Source organism: Andrena cerasifolii, chromosome 11 (assembly GCF_050908995.1).
Source record: "Andrena cerasifolii isolate SP2316 chromosome 11, iyAndCera1_principal, whole genome shotgun sequence".
NCBI lineage: Eukaryota > Metazoa > Arthropoda > Insecta > Hymenoptera > Andrenidae > Andrena > Andrena cerasifolii.
In genome coordinates this window covers 11779389-11794018 of record NC_135128.1, presented here as the reverse complement: position 1 = coordinate 11794018, position 14630 = coordinate 11779389, and the positions used below count along the sequence as shown (strand labels likewise).

At 48.5% G+C, this 14630-nt stretch overlaps 2 protein-coding genes across 5 annotated transcripts; both read right to left on the bottom strand.

Annotated features, from left to right (window-relative positions):
* Positions 1-614: 614 nt before the first annotated feature.
* On the bottom strand, positions 615-2678 carry LOC143374625 (pyridoxine/pyridoxamine 5'-phosphate oxidase). 2 transcript variants are annotated; one of them, XM_076822877.1, is made up of 6 exons: positions 2361-2678; positions 1825-2048; positions 1618-1717; positions 1458-1532; positions 968-1170; positions 615-889 (listed from the first exon to the last, which is right to left on the bottom strand). In XM_076822877.1, exons 1-6 carry the CDS (start codon positions 2460-2462, stop codon positions 760-762), a joined length of 834 nt encoding a protein of 277 aa, XP_076678992.1. In that variant the 5' UTR covers positions 2463-2678; the 3' UTR covers positions 615-759. The 2 variants fall into 2 exon arrangements, with proteins under 2 accessions (XP_076678992.1, XP_076678993.1); XM_076822878.1 differs by having other exon boundaries at positions 1825-1970.
* A 129-nt stretch (positions 2679-2807) lies between these two features.
* LOC143374624 (atrial natriuretic peptide-converting enzyme) lies at positions 2808-14444 on the bottom strand. 3 transcript variants are annotated; one of them, XM_076822875.1, is made up of 13 exons: positions 14006-14444; positions 12151-12472; positions 8377-8560; positions 6547-6760; positions 5837-6208; positions 5509-5741; positions 5225-5431; positions 4939-5152; positions 4714-4859; positions 4463-4634; positions 4116-4363; positions 3526-3644; positions 2808-3352 (listed from the first exon to the last, which is right to left on the bottom strand). In XM_076822875.1, exons 2-13 carry the CDS (start codon positions 12196-12198, stop codon positions 3179-3181), a joined length of 2331 nt encoding a protein of 776 aa, XP_076678990.1. In that variant the 5' UTR covers positions 12199-12472; positions 14006-14444; the 3' UTR covers positions 2808-3178. The 3 variants fall into 3 exon arrangements, with proteins under 3 accessions (XP_076678990.1, XP_076678991.1, XP_076678989.1); XM_076822876.1 differs by lacking the exon at positions 14006-14444 and adding an exon at positions 12596-13063; XM_076822874.1 differs by lacking the exons at positions 12151-12472; positions 14006-14444 and adding an exon at positions 8630-8757.
* Positions 14445-14630: the final 186 nt, after the last annotated feature.

The window sequence follows — 14630 nt, the reverse complement described above, 5'->3', positions numbered from 1 at the left end:
GTAAAAAAAGTATTTGGACACTTTTTTAAAATTGCATAACTTTTTTAGAATTGGTCGAAACGACATGAGTTTTTTTTTTTAGAAGCTAGAAGGATTAGTTTGCTAAGTGACGTGTTTTGTAGTTTTGAAAACAAATGCAATTGGTCGGAATAGAAACCAAAAATTGCAAAGGTCGTTTTTTAAACTTTTTAAGTTAAGTAAGTTATATGCATGCCTAAAATTTCATCAAAATCGGTTAACGTTGCTCTGAGCTATGAACGCTTAAAGATCGCAGAATAGGGTCGAAAATCGCGGAATCCCCGAAATCAGCGATTGAATTTTCATGCAGGCTTACTGAAAAAAGTTTAAAAAACGACCTTTACTATTTTTTTTCTATTCCGACTAATTGCATTTGTTTTCAAAACTACGAAAGACGTCACTTAATAAACTAATCCCTCTAGCTTCTAAAAAAAACTCATGTTGTTTGGACCAATTCTAAAAAAGTTATGCGGTTTTAAAAAGTGTCCAAACACTTTTTTTACTAACTGTATGTTTCTACTCTCAACGATCGATGAAGAATGTTAAAAGGAAAATTAATAAGCACCACACATTTTTGTACAGCATTTATTTAATAATTCTATACAGCATTTATTTAATAATTCTACTCAGTTATAAATGCGAGGAAGGTGAGAGGAAACAGAAGAGGGCAGTAGAAATTTATTGGTCCAAAAATCGACGCCTCGATGACAGATTGTACCTATGTATAGTGAATAGTGTATGCTAGGCAGCAATCCGATGGTGTTCCCATAAATCTTCCAGTGTATCTCTCTGATACATAATTCGATCTCCTATGAGTTGATCCCTCGCGAAGTAAAATTCCATCATAGTCGGGAGTAGTTTGTAGGCGATGCTGTAAAATTAATTAAATACGCAAAACAGTTGCAACTCGGGGTTGGAACGGATGTGTTTCGAGATAAAGTGCACGTACAAGTGATCCGGCATCCGTAATCCGGTCTCGTTTCTACCGACAGATTCTAATATCTCGTCGTGTCTCTGTTTCAGGTCCTCCCAACTTACTTCTCGTCCCTGATGGCACAAGTGACTTCGAATTTTGCAATACAATGGCTCCCTGTCGTACAGATGCTGGAAATCTTTCGCCTCCAACCTCTTCATGGTACCTTCGACCCTGACCTACGGAAACCGACGTGGCAAATAAATGTTACGAACAACAGTAATTTATCAATAATATAAAAAAAATAAAAATTCTTCTCTTAAATTTTTCTCTTTTTTTCTTTTCTTTCCTAGTTTTAGTTTTAGTTTTAATTTCAGTTATTTAGTTACGTTTAGGCTTCTAACAGTATTCTACTGCGGCCTCGCCTTTTACTTCGCTATGCTTTATGTATTACTGTTCTTCGTATATTTACCAAGTAATAAAGACGAATAATAATAATTAATTCTCGATTCACTTTGACACGCACCTGCTTGGTTATCCATTGCTCTTTTTCGTTTACATGAAACCAGAGATAACACATGGCGACATGCGGGACGTTTTCCTAGAACGATCAACAACGATTAGTGGAAACAAAACGCTGACCAAAGTATCCTAACCACGCGAGACGATACTTGTAAAACATTTACCACGTTAGCAACTTTTTTGCTACGACTATCCGTTACGATCACAAAACCATCGTTATCGAATTCTCGAAGAACGACATTCCTCGCAGATACTTTACAGTCTCTGAAAGAAGAGTGGTTTCGTTAGAGATTCTGGAGTCTGCGCACTGTGCACTGTGTACCGCACACTGTGCAGTGTGCACGCAGAGTTTCGATCGATCGTGCACCAACTTTGAAACAGTTGCCAAGCAACAGGCGTCCGGCGCGCTCGGGTTGAATCTCCGGAACTCATCGTGCCAGATTCTGAACAGATCGACCGGATGGTCAAGGACTTGGTCGATTCTTGCCAGGCCGGAGAGCTGCGGTCCTTTTGATTCCTTCGCAGATAACGATTCCCGTACGAGAACCGATTTAATAACACACCGAGCAGAACGTATCAACCACTGCACCAACGACTAATGGAACTTTTATTAACCGCTGGATAGTTAAAGAAATACAAACGAACAATACACTAGCGGCACGCTACAACTGCTGACGCGCGTTAAGTGCCACCCGTTTGGGATCTGCGATTCGTTATCAAAAGGTAGTGAAGCTGTTATTCCAGCGCATAATATCAAAGGAAGAATGTGTCATATTACAGCACGACACATAATACAGTTTGCGCTCGATTGACACGCGACACGCTTGAGAATCTCAAAGGAAAAATGCTGCCGTTTCAGTTACGTAACGTTATTTGGGTTGATGGTCAAACTTAGGAATATTCTTACCATTCTTTTTATCCCACCGACTTGGCTAGCTGTATGCAACCTGTTTATACCGTTGTCGTATGTTGCGCGAGCGTATGCCGTGCACCAACAGCGGGGATGCATGCACCGAGTATTTAAGTAATCCTACTCGAAACCTCCCACCATCCCTACCAGACTCTGCGCAGACCATCCTTCGCAACACCATCAAACGTACTTGCAGAATACCAACTGCATCGTCCGTACATTCACTGTTGCACAGCGGATCTATGACTTGATGTAAGGTATCTTTACTTATGCAACGACGGTGAATGGATATGCGACAGAATACAAAAATCCTCGCGTTAGGTAGGAGTAGCTCCTCGACTAAAAGGACGGTTAATTGGTTAGATTTTATGCACGGTTCCTCGCTGCGCTTATTATCTTATCGTGAAGCTTGGAAGGCTAGCGTTGTAAATAAACCGCCATAGATTTAGGAGCATGTAGATTTTAATGAAATACTGTTCTTACAACGCTATCACGCATGGTACGTGTTACACGACTAATGATACAACAATGAATGTTTCTTGACGAACTTTACACGCTCGATTCACGTCGAATCGAAATGGAAACTATAGACCACGGTAACAGGGCACGCTTGACGCCCTAATTTATAACGTTTATGTATTTTACAGCTGCATCGGCGAATCTGACACCAAACGTTACGAATAGAAAACGTGAACGACAGTTGGGAATATCACAATCTCGATTTCAGTTCTAATCGGGCCGACGATTTCTCAGCCGAGACGTATGTATCTCCGGCAGAATCCTTGATTTACTAGGCAATATTTCGGTGAGAATGATCACTCGATCGTAGACTTTATCCAAGCGATATTCGACGAAACTTTATCGTACAACCGAGGCCTTTCGATACCAGCTTTAGAGCAAGCTATTCGCCAACTACCGACACCCATCAAAGCCCATCTGCTGCCGTCTGACTCCAGACACAACATTGGACTGCCGGCCAGCTCCTCCTCCTGCAGGCACAAACAAATAATTCAACATTTCCGGCGTATAAGCAATGCAAAGCGAAGCTCTCGCCGCGAGAACGGAGACGAGAAGCGTGCGCGTACTGGCGACCGGAGTCCGGACCAAGCTTAAAATACATATCCGCGTGTAGCGTCAATTGCGGATTGCAGAGTCCACTTACGTTGCAATCGTCCGTAGAGTAGGCGGGTTCCGTGCAGACGGTGTTCACCGACGCTATGCTAATATTCTCGCATCTTTCCATCGCGCTATGCCTAAGTTGCACCCTCTGCAGCAGGTCGCCTATTTCAACAGCAAAAATTCCTCGTCAAAGCGAAACGACAGACGAGAGTCTTCGTTGTCTTTCTCATCAGCTAAGATTATGGCTTATAATTTATATAAGCGTTCACCATATTTACGAAAACTGGAGCCGTTCTATTCACTCATCTATCTCAATAATTGAACAACTACCGTGTTGTATAAATCCGCATTGTCGCATCGAGCACACCGTGCACAGCGTCTATTTATAACAACTTCAAGGACATTTAATCTGATTTGAGATCGAAAAAGTTATCGCCACCGAGATTGTGTAAGTCGTGGCAGTTTAAAATCCCTGTAAGGTCGATGAGACGCATAGAGGAGTAATGCACGCGCGTACGGTACGCATAATTACGTCCTTATATAACGCACGGCACGGTGTATAACGCAATCGCGAGCTTCCAAGAAGCATTGCGTTCGATGGAAAATGGTAAGACACAAAAGGTGAATACTTACGATTTCTAGCCCATCCGAGGGTGTTACAGTGTGACGCGTTTGCCGGTGGGTCCTGATTCGAGGGCAGGCAAACCGGTCTGACAAAATCCGAAAACGTGTTCACAGGTCGATCCAGCTTCAATAAGACCGTGGTACTCCCTTCTACCGGCGATTTAATCATACCCACGATTCTACGTTCCTGCTGCCACGGCGATGTACTCGAGAGTCGAATGGTGCCCATTCTCGCGGACCACTCTGCTTTCGGTTGACTGAAATTCCGAGTAACAAGAAATAAACATCGAAATTTCGGTCCATCGTCTCGGTATAGCTTTAACGCTAGCGCTCGCGCCGGAAATGGGGATACCCACCCTTGGAAACAAGACGCCGTGGTGATCAACCAATTTTCCGCTACGAGGGTGGCGTCGCACACATGCACCTCTTCCTTGAACAGAGCCACGTGCCAGGGCCAATCGCCTGGTTCTGCCATCTTATTCAGACCCCGCATGCCGCTCTTCGCGCGGAGGGGTTGCACGCCGCACTCTAAATATAAGCGAACGTTACTCGATAAATCGCACGAGTGAGTGAAGAATGCAGTTGATTTTTACAATGCTTTTCGTACCAAGTTCGGAGCATTCGACGTACATAACTTCTTTGCTCGGACAAGGCGCCCTAACAAACGTGATTTCCGTGGCCGATGGATCCTCCATGTGCACGTACTGCACGTCCTCCTCCTCGTCGACTCTTACATTCACGGATTTCACCCCTCTGCGTAAAACCATCGGGCATGAAAACTTAGAACTCCCGTCCATCTCTCGCGAGAATGGAAGCAACTAGCTATACTCACGTGTACGTCAGCAAGTTGCACAGCGAACTGGCAGCGGTTTGAAGAACGGTCTCCATTTCCGTTGCTGGCAGCGTCGCGTTAAGATTCGCGGTGCAAAGTTTGCCGATCGTACCTTTCTCGTTGAACACCACGAAGCCTTCGCTACTGTACCTGGCGGCATGTGGAGTGTCCGCAGGTTGAGATTTCAAGGCTCGCAAACTCGGCGCCAAAGACACTAGAGAACACGGAAGGTGAAAAGCGAGAAGATCTACGCCAGGATGCTGCGAACGTATGGAGAGATACTCACGGCAGTCTTTTTCATCGCTGCCGTTAGTGCAGTCCACTTTTCCATCGCATCTCTTGCCCCGTGGAATGCACGTTCTGCCTATGCCGCAGTGCATGTATCCATCGCGACAGTAAGCGCAATTCTTCTCGTCGGAAAGGTCAGGGCAGTCGATCACGCCGTCGCAAATTCTCGGTGACAATGCTTTCGCTTGAAGCGCTTGCACGCATCCTACGAGAACGCGTGCTCGGTAAGTCGCACGTTGCACGGGCTCGCGGCACGCGAAAGGTTACAAGAGGATCGTTCACCTGGTTTCGCTCTACAACCACCTTGGTCCGCGTACTCCGGAAAGTTGGAGCAGTCCAATAACCGCTTGATTCTATCCGGAAGTCGGCTGCCGCATCCGTTCCAGAACTCTCTGCAGAAGCTCCTGCACGGTAACTGCAGAAGGTCTTCCGGCTGCCCCGGTACGCACGCTGGCTGCAGAACTTGGCACACAAAATCGTACGCCAAACGGTAACATTCGGCGTCGACCAGTTCTCTGTCGGATAACAGTCGTGGGATAAAGTTCAAGCTCGATCGCATCGCGCATCGGGTTACGTAAAACTTTAAACGATCAGAAACGAGCATATGCACCTGAAAGCGATCACGTCCTCTTGCACGTCAACCAACGAACGGTGTCCCAACACGTTCGGATAAGACGTGACGTTGTAAGGAAGATGCTTACAGTAGGACAAGTCCAAATTGCTGCACCGTCTGGGAGGAGGTGCCGTGGTCGTCGGCGGGGGTGTTGAAACGGTCGTTTGCGAACTCACTTGAGCGTTCAGAGCCTTTATACTCTCTTGCACTTCGAGACTCTGAGAGTCTATCGTCAGGTTGCTCAAGTATTTCGAGCTTTCGGGGCTGATCTCCCGTGACAGAATATCCACCACGTCGGGCGTCGTGATCGTCTGATATCGTGGGTCGAATCGAATATCAAAGTGCACTACCAAATCGCCGCCATCCGATCTGCGCAGTTAATTTACGATCAACGGTTTACCCATCTTTCGAAAGTCCAAACTCATAAGTTACGCGGCGCAAACACGATCTAACGTTTCCACGTCACTGATAATGCGAACGCGGTAAGGCAAATAATTAGCCGCATCGTCTGTCACGGTTAAAAGAACACGTGTCGTGAAATCACGAGAAAGCCGTTTTGAGATCTTCACGAGACTCGGGGGGGTTTCTCTCGGGGGAGTCGGGATAATTTCCGAGGAGATAGCTTAACTTTCGTCCACGATATCTCCCGCAGAGATACCTCCACGTCTCGTTTATATCCTGTGGCCGTTAATTTTCCAATCGCTTACCCATCTAGCGCTAAAATCTCCGCGGCGAGAAAAGAGATTTTCAGCCAGCTGCGACGAAAGATTAGATTAAGCCGATCGCGATACTCTCGGGACCGTATTCGAAAGGCTTCGGTGGAAGGATCCGCTAACTCCGAGGCGAAGGAGTCTCCTTCGACGACTCGGAATGTCGCCAAAAAGATCTGATCTCCTGGCGGGTCCGAAGTTAGGAACGTGTCTGAAAGCAAACGCACGCAGGTATTACAAGTACCTATGATTATCGGTCGTTTCACGACTCCAACAGGAATAGGTAACGAAACCTCGCGGTAAAGACCGCTCTTCGGACTTCTAACCACTACTTTCTAACAGAGCAACGCGATGCCGATTGTCTCGCGTTTGGAAACTCTGTCGCCGTTACTTTTCCGATACGGTTAATATTCGACGAATAAATAAATGCAAATAGAGGCGACAAAATCGAGGGCAGTCGCCAGCGACAACTCGGGACTCACCTTTCACCATGCCTTTGGTCAATCATTTTTACACCGCAGGGATCATATTTTTTCGATCCGCGATAGAACTTGTTGCGGACCGCGAGCAATCTTTTGCGGCTTGTAGGTAGATGAACCGCGCGAGAAACCGGCGCAACGTCGGTAAACCGTTTTTACTTGGAAGTAATTTTCCAAGGCAATTTGTTTTCCCTTTCGCAATACCTATGGTACTTAATTCGACGCAGTAACAGGGACAAAGAGAGGAATTTCGATTCGCTATGCCGTGGCACACCTGTAGGCGCGATTTTACGATTCCTTGGTCGTGGAACAGTTTGAGAAAGAGATTTCGGTTAGCAAGGGGAAGGATTAAAATGATTCAAGGACACGGATCCCCTCCGTAAGGTCGAATACGTTATACGTTGGAGGGGTCACAGGCAGGATGGCTCGACAACTCGGTCAGACCGTTAGCTCTGCTACCTACTTTCAAGGCCTCTTGGCTGGACCAACGCAACCGCGCAACTTCTTCGACTTTTGCTTCTATTTGTTCGCAAAGTAGGTACGAATTATAGAGCGCACAGTCGCGGCCAACATCCTTGGCTTTCTTCGCCGGAGAGAACTCATCTACGGATCGTTTTACTTGATCGCGGTGCATTTTAATCGTCCCGGGAATAAAATGTTCGGTCCAAGTACGCAAGCGTGTTTTCTTCGGAGACTCGGTAACTCGGTCGGACCGTTATGTTTGCGCGCTGAAAGACCTCGATGAGCTCCGGCCGCATCATCTTCCTCTTCTTCCTTCATTTCTCTGCGCGCGCAAAAGAATAAGCCACCGTACGGCAACGATCCTTTTTTAACTTTATCCATCTTTCGTTAAACCCTTCTTCTTCCTCCTCGACTTTCACCGTTACGTACACCGTTCGTACGAATATTACGAGCGCATTTGCATCGATTAGACGCAGCCGGTTCCCTCGAGCGTGCTACTCTTCGTTTACTCATTTATCGTACGATCGAATGCCATCTCAAGGTGAAGTGCACACGTCCACGTGGAAATACCATACCCGCGAGAACAAAGGAAGACGTCGATCACACTTTATACTTCGCGAAACATCCAGACACCGTGAACTCGTCCGTCCCGCGAAACGAACACGGTGTGTTTACAGGTAATTTCATGGCTGCCGAGCCGTCGCCCTCGCCGTCGCGTCGATCAACGGTACAGTAATTTCATTTACGGGCACGTCCGGGGAATCGCGCGCGAGTTTGCGGAGAAAGCGTTGGAATGAAACGTATCGAATGATTTCTCTAAATCAGCAATTGCACGTTCCACTTTGCGTAAGACAGAGGCTGAAGAACGTGGGCGTGCTATACTTACAGCCCAGGTATATGGAGACCCCCGAAAACAGGAGGAAGAGCAAAAACGCGGCCAGCACGCAGCAACCGCAGCGGTATTGTCCACCGAGTTTCCTCGTGAAACGAATGTCACTGTCCGATGATAGAATCGAGCTCGGAGTCCCGGCACGGCTGAATCTTCTGGTGCTCACCGTGCTCACCGAGATCTGCAAAAGAATATCCGCTTGAGCCCTTTCCAAGTGGAAGCTTAATATTACGAAACAGGTGTCGGATACATTTGCAGATGCCGCTCCTCTCTCGCCACGAGAAACCTTGGCAATCCTTTGTCTCTCCTCTTTCATTGCTGGATTCATTGGTTTAGGCACGAAAGGCCTAGCATTACCGAGATTTCTCTGCGAGCCACGACTCGTATTAACAATCACGGTACCTACTTCCGTCTTACAGACAAAACGACGCGACGAACTTTACCATTGCGAATCCTCTACACTCTACAGTCGACGCTGTCGCAAAACGCGCTCCGACCCAATTACGCGTTCGATTCGCGATACGTGGCAAGCATTTCGCGATCAGAATTGCAAGGTGATCCATAAGATTCTCGAAATACCGCGTTACGTAAGCGGGCTCCGGCTTACGCCGGACGATCGGACCCGTTCAATTTGCGTGCGTTTTCGCGCGCGCAATCCTGTTGCGGGGGTGTGCGATAGAGGCTACTCGATATATCTACATATGTACGCCGCAGATGCACCGTGTTTCATGGCGAGTTAAGCATAAGCGGGCGCATTCAGCGTCGAGTGCAATGAGCTTATCTTCTGTAACGCGCGCGTCTAAGTGTGCAAGCGCCCGTGTAATCGTCTCGCCACCGAGATGCACGTGCACATTTGTCACTAACACCGACGCCGACACGCCTCGCGTATACTCGCGCGAATGCACGATGCGGCACAAAGTGCCTACGCCCTCCTTCAAATGTTACGCTCGGCACACGCTCCGAAGGAGAACCCCGGTGGATCGCGCACCTTTTCCTACCGAGACGCGGATCATTAAAACCCCCGATTCTCCTTTGAATTTGCCCAAAGCATCGCTCACGTTCGCGATCTAAAAGTCAGCCGCATGCTCGGTTATGCGGGGAATAGAAGAAAGCTAAGTAAAGAACCGGTGAATGGAAGAGATCGTAAACGCTCGTCGATACACGCGATACGGTTTAACGCTGCTCGAGCTTGCACCCGTTTTTTCCGCTCGGAACGACAATGCTCGATTACGTAAAGGTGATTTTTCATTCGCGCCAACTGAATTCATCTACCATCGATCCAAGGAAAAGGAGAGGATTCGCGATCCATGAGGTCGAGTAAAAGTGAATTTGCCACGTAGGTACGTCAGCGAGGGTCGAATTCATTTTCCCACGATACTCGACATCCTACGCTCATACCTATGTGCGATGATCGCGTTTAAAGCTACAGAAACGCGATAGCAGTTTACCTGCCAATGGCCAACGGCTACCTGCCCCTTAACGAGATATTATCTCTCGCACCATTTTCGATGTCGATCACTTCTGTACCGCACCGTAGGTTGTACTAGCTAACGATTGCTTCGTTATCGCTTATACGAGTAAATATATTTGCATTCTCACTGTGTGTATCCATTAAATTGATAAACGCCAGTGTGGTAGTCTATTACTCGGCGAGCAACGACTCCCCGGGAATCGAGTTTACTGATCGAAACTAGAAGCGAATTGAGATTTTGTCAGCGTGTTACGTAAGTAACCACGATCGAGACTCAAGGGGTGTCTTTGGCGAACAATGGCGCAGGGATATTACGAAAGTCGAATGAAAGTTTGCGCGCGAAACCTTTGTGTTCCCCCAGCCGGGTTCGATAATAGTCTCTGCCTCGAGTTTTCGTACGAAATGCTGGTTTAATGAACCGATGTTGCGCAATATTATACCCGTGCCCCTATTAATTCACCGCGATAACGTTGCAACGAAAATCTATCAACGGTCACGTTCGTTCCCAGACGGTAAGAGTAATTCTTTCCTCGGCGATTCACCGCGCCGGAAAGGTCAAAAGATCCTCGATCTTTTCTCGGAGGAGGAGCGGCAACTTTCCGATGATCCGCGACGAGAGAATGGAGAGGAGGCGAGCGATTTCGCGTGGATTTCGTTAATAGGACAATTAGCGCCTTGGACGGTCAGATGGGATCTGAACGCGTGGATCGGAAAGTGGAATTCAATGCCAGTAGACGACGACGAAACCAGTGGGGATCGGCCGAAAAGATTAAGATGCGCTCGTCCTAGCTGTAACCTCGAGAACGCCTCCGTTAATGGACACGGTCAGTGACTTTCAGACCGGGAAAAATCAAGACTTGGCACGTTAGAAAAGTGTTTTCCATAGGCGGTGCTTTCGTGAAAGTTCATCGCCGATTCTCATTGCAGGGAGAGTCCGCTCCACATTGGTCTCGTTCCGGTAGACCAGAGACGAACGAGAATCGTAGAACCGTACGGGTATAGGCTGTTACGCGTCGTCCTTGCGGCGCCTATAATTTTTCCAATTTTCCGATCAAAGGTCCGCGCGCGGAAGGAAACGATGTCAACGACCGGCAGAAAGAATCTACAAAGTTCCATTGCCTCGGCCGCCTAACCGGCCGGTTCCTCGTGACTTTCTTCACCGTTATTACCGTTACTCCAAACGTCCACTGGACTACCTTTCCAAAAGAGCAAGAATCTAGGAACGAGTTCTGTTGCCCGCTTTAAATTACAATCGGTTTGCGGGCTGGCGCGGCTGCGGCGTGCCGGTAAACGGGGCACGCGTGCGTGCAGCCAGTCATGCGAGATCATACAAGAGCAGTCGTAACACGGGCTCCTTATCGCGTTGCCGCTTATCAGAGAGCAGGATGATCGTTTTCTCCGATTAAGGGGAATTCTCGAGCGTCACGATTATCCGCTCTCTTTTATCGGGGAACGGCCACGGCACGCAGGGCACGCCGCGGCGTGTCTCTGAAAGCTGGATCGCCGGGGGAATTATGGAATAATTGCCGCAGCTGCGAGATCCGACTCGACGATGGAAATCGATCTCCAGTGGTGTCCGACCCGTATCGGGGCAGTCGTGAAGCACGTGATAAATGTCATTCACATATTCGAGCGGAATGCCAATCGCGTGATTGGCCGCTAGTAGCTAAGTAACGGTATCGAGAAGAGAGCAGATGACGGCCCAACCCAAGCAAACCCAACCCAACCCAGCTAACGCATCGTTCTTTATTCCATTCAACCTAGTTCTCCATCGAGTGCGTACGTATTCGGCATCCTACACCATTCGGGGTCAATGGAGAACAGGGTCAGCGCGTCTGCGGAGAAACGACGAATCGCGATAGTTCTCTGAATCAGCGACGCGTCTGCCGAGGGAACAGGACCGATAAAAACTTGCCACCGTCGTAATTAATTATATTTAACGACCGCGTGCAACGCAATCGCGATAATCAGTCACGCGGTATCGATTTGCAATGTATTTCGCGGATGTTCTGCGCAGCCTCGTCTCTCGAAATCTATCCGAACGCGCGTCTATGGCATTCCGAAAGTTTCCACCGAGACGTGCAATCGCTTAAGGAACATCGACCGTCTCCTCCGCGGTACCTACACTTTCATTAGACACAATGGACTTTTCCCGGCATCCATCATTTTGTCTTCGATTTTACGGTTTGTTTCGCGTCTGATTTCACATGGGAGCCAACTGGCTAATTAGCCGCGAGACTCGAGCGGGAAGGTAACGAGGAAAGCGCATGCAGGGGGAAAGTGCGCCACATTCGTCTCACCTTCGAATCCCACGAGCTCTTCCGCTTGTGTTCCATCGCGACGGTCATCTTTCAGCCGCTCAGACGACTTCTTTCTGCTCCATCAACGATCCTCTCGGTATGTTTGCTGCGTGCAGCCGCGCGAACACCATCGCGCAACTGAACTTCGCTTCGGCCCTTAGTCTATGTACTCTATGTCTATGCGGAGAATCACGGCGCCGAATTCTCGCGCTCAGCTCGTACACGCTGCACCGAACGCCACTGCCAATTCCCTTCCATGCACCTCCGGTTGCCCGCTTTTCACCCCTTAAGCCCAACCTTTGCACCGCTCAATTCTTGCTACCTGTGCAAACAAAAGCAATTATACTCCAGCAATACGCGCATGTACGCTCGAGCAACCTTCGAGACGAGTAATGTATTCTGCTACTGCCGCCTTCGTGTCACGCGGGAAAAGGAATCATTGTACCGAGACTCGAAGCGACGCGATATCTAGCGATCTCGTTCGGACGGAGTACTTGACACTGCCACCTTTGACACGGTTCGACGACTTTCCTTCGCACCACTGACAGCGAGTCTCCGAAACACCACAAACTACGACGCATGGGACAGTCTTAGCCTCCCTCTTCTTCTTCCGATTTATTTCGGGAACATCGATTTCCGTGCTCACTCGAGATAACGTAGGTGACCGTACGATCTACGAGCGAACCGCCTACGAACGACAGGTGCAGGAGAATAATCGCGCGCGTAGCGGCGCGCTGAGGAGAAGTTCGCAGCAGGAGCGGTAAAAGAAAGGCGGCAGAAACGGGCGAGGCGTTCGCGTTCGGCGCGCTCGACTAGATAAACAGTCTGATCGTCGAGGCTGTAGAAGAACAATTTCTCTGGGCAAGTTGGAGCCGACCGCGAGCCAAGAGATTGTCCCGAACGAAGCGAGACTGTCAGGGGAACGGAGGCCCGCTCGTTCCCTCGCTCCTGGATGCACTTTCACGTCATTACCGGTTCTCCGCGACACGACGCGACGCGGTGCGCCGCGACGCGACCTGACGTGATATTTCGACGCGTTTCGCATCATTAGGGGCAAGGAGAAAAGAAAATTTACACGTCACTTTCCTTTTTAACGCGTAAAAGGTCAAACTGTCAAACGCTACGCCTCGAGAATTAGGATTTCAATCCCGAGACAGGATTGCTCGGATCAAGCCGAAGAGACCCAATTACAGCGGTGTCGGTAGCGTTTAGAAAGCGTCGCGCATTATTGGCGCATTTCCATAACGAATCGGTTAAGCGTTCAAAACGAAACCACGTTCGATCGCTACTTCCATGATCTTGAGCCAGATGAATAGAGAAATCTGCTGGAGTGTGTGAGTAGGTACAAGAGAAACGGACAGGATTCGTAGCGGATGATGCTTCGTGCAGAATTCCGTGTCACGTTCGAATGCAAGAAGAATTAAAAATGATGCTCGACGAATAAAAACATACTTTTTAGCTTTAACCTGTTTTCGAGGAATTCGACCGCGGTCGAAACCGCTTTTTCGAGCTCGAACTTCCAAGGGTAACTAGTTGAATTCTGGTTTCCGTCGATTAATGTTCCTAACGCCTTTCCTATTCCCAGGACAAGTGACTGTCAATGAACCGAGTTCCTTGGCGCGTGCGTTGCATTGATTTTTTTTCAATCGGTACGCACAGACTATCGAATTTCAAGGGTAGCTTGCGGATCGAAATTAACCCCGCGTCTTCGAACGGTATCGATTTCAATTACGTGCAGTCGCGGTGCCGCTCTCGTTACGAAACTCTTGTTACCATTGTTTTTCGTATCGCGAAGGATACTACTGTGCGCCAGCTCTGCGCGCTCAATTCGAAAAACACGCGTTCTCATACTTACCCGCGTTCCTGCGGCGATCCGGATTAATTCTTTGGAAACTGGCAACTTTCGCACTACTTATGGCACTGAACGGTTGAATCCTTCCTCGTTAGTTTGACTTTTAACGGGAAGAATACGAACGTTTAAGCGCGCACGATTTTCACCGATGTACGTGGAACATCACAGTTTCGTTTCACTGGAAACAGAACCCCGTTCGACGACAGCTGTTGTTTGCACCGGAAGCGTTTCCCTCTTTGATCCCCGGGAACGTTAAGCCGGCCTTTCACACTCTACGGAGCAACCGAGCGCACTACTACTCCTCAAGGCGATCCTCTTTCTTCGCGTCACAGAAAGAAATAACTGTTAACCCGATAGCCGAACCTTCGGGGAACGAGGTATACGCACGAAGGTGCACCGCTCGACTCTCGACTGTCGATTAACGACCTGGCGGGAACGTACGCGCGCCCTTCTCCGTCACAAGATCGCCTCAGGTATACCGTTTACCAGCTCTCCGACTAATTGTTTACATTTACATAAATTACAACTTTTACAAAGCTGTATCAGAGCTACCGTTTCCCTGCCCCCTCGATCTCCCTCGCTCTCTAGTCCGAAATCTCTTAATTCCTCGAGTGCACCGTCCGGGATC

What these genes read in the sequence shown, in the direction of transcription:
- LOC143374624 (XM_076822874.1), bottom strand. Translation starts at nt 8,707, where the DNA reads ATGAATCCAGCAATGAAAGAGGAGAGACAAAGGATTGCCAAGGTTTCT. An exon ending in TGCAACTTGCTGACGTACAC is followed by an intron (nt 4,860 to 4,938) that starts GTGAGTATAGCT and finishes GGTTTTACGCAG; the next exon opens with AGGGGTGAAATCCGTGAATG. An exon ending in CCTCGGATGGGCTAGAAATC is followed by an intron (nt 3,645 to 4,115) that starts GTAAGTATTCAC and finishes CTGTTGAAATAG; the next exon opens with GCGACCTGCTGCAGAGGGTG.
- LOC143374625 (XM_076822877.1), bottom strand. Translation starts at nt 2,462, where the DNA reads ATGCATCCCCGCTGTTGGTGCACGGCATACGCTCGCGCAACATACGAC. An exon ending in GCAAAAAAGTTGCTAACGTG is followed by an intron (nt 1,533 to 1,617) that starts GTAAATGTTTTA and finishes TGATCGTTCTAG; the next exon opens with GAAAACGTCCCGCATGTCGC. An exon ending in AGCAATGGATAACCAAGCAG is followed by an intron (nt 1,171 to 1,457) that starts GTGCGTGTCAAA and finishes CGGTTTCCGTAG; the next exon opens with GTCAGGGTCGAAGGTACCAT.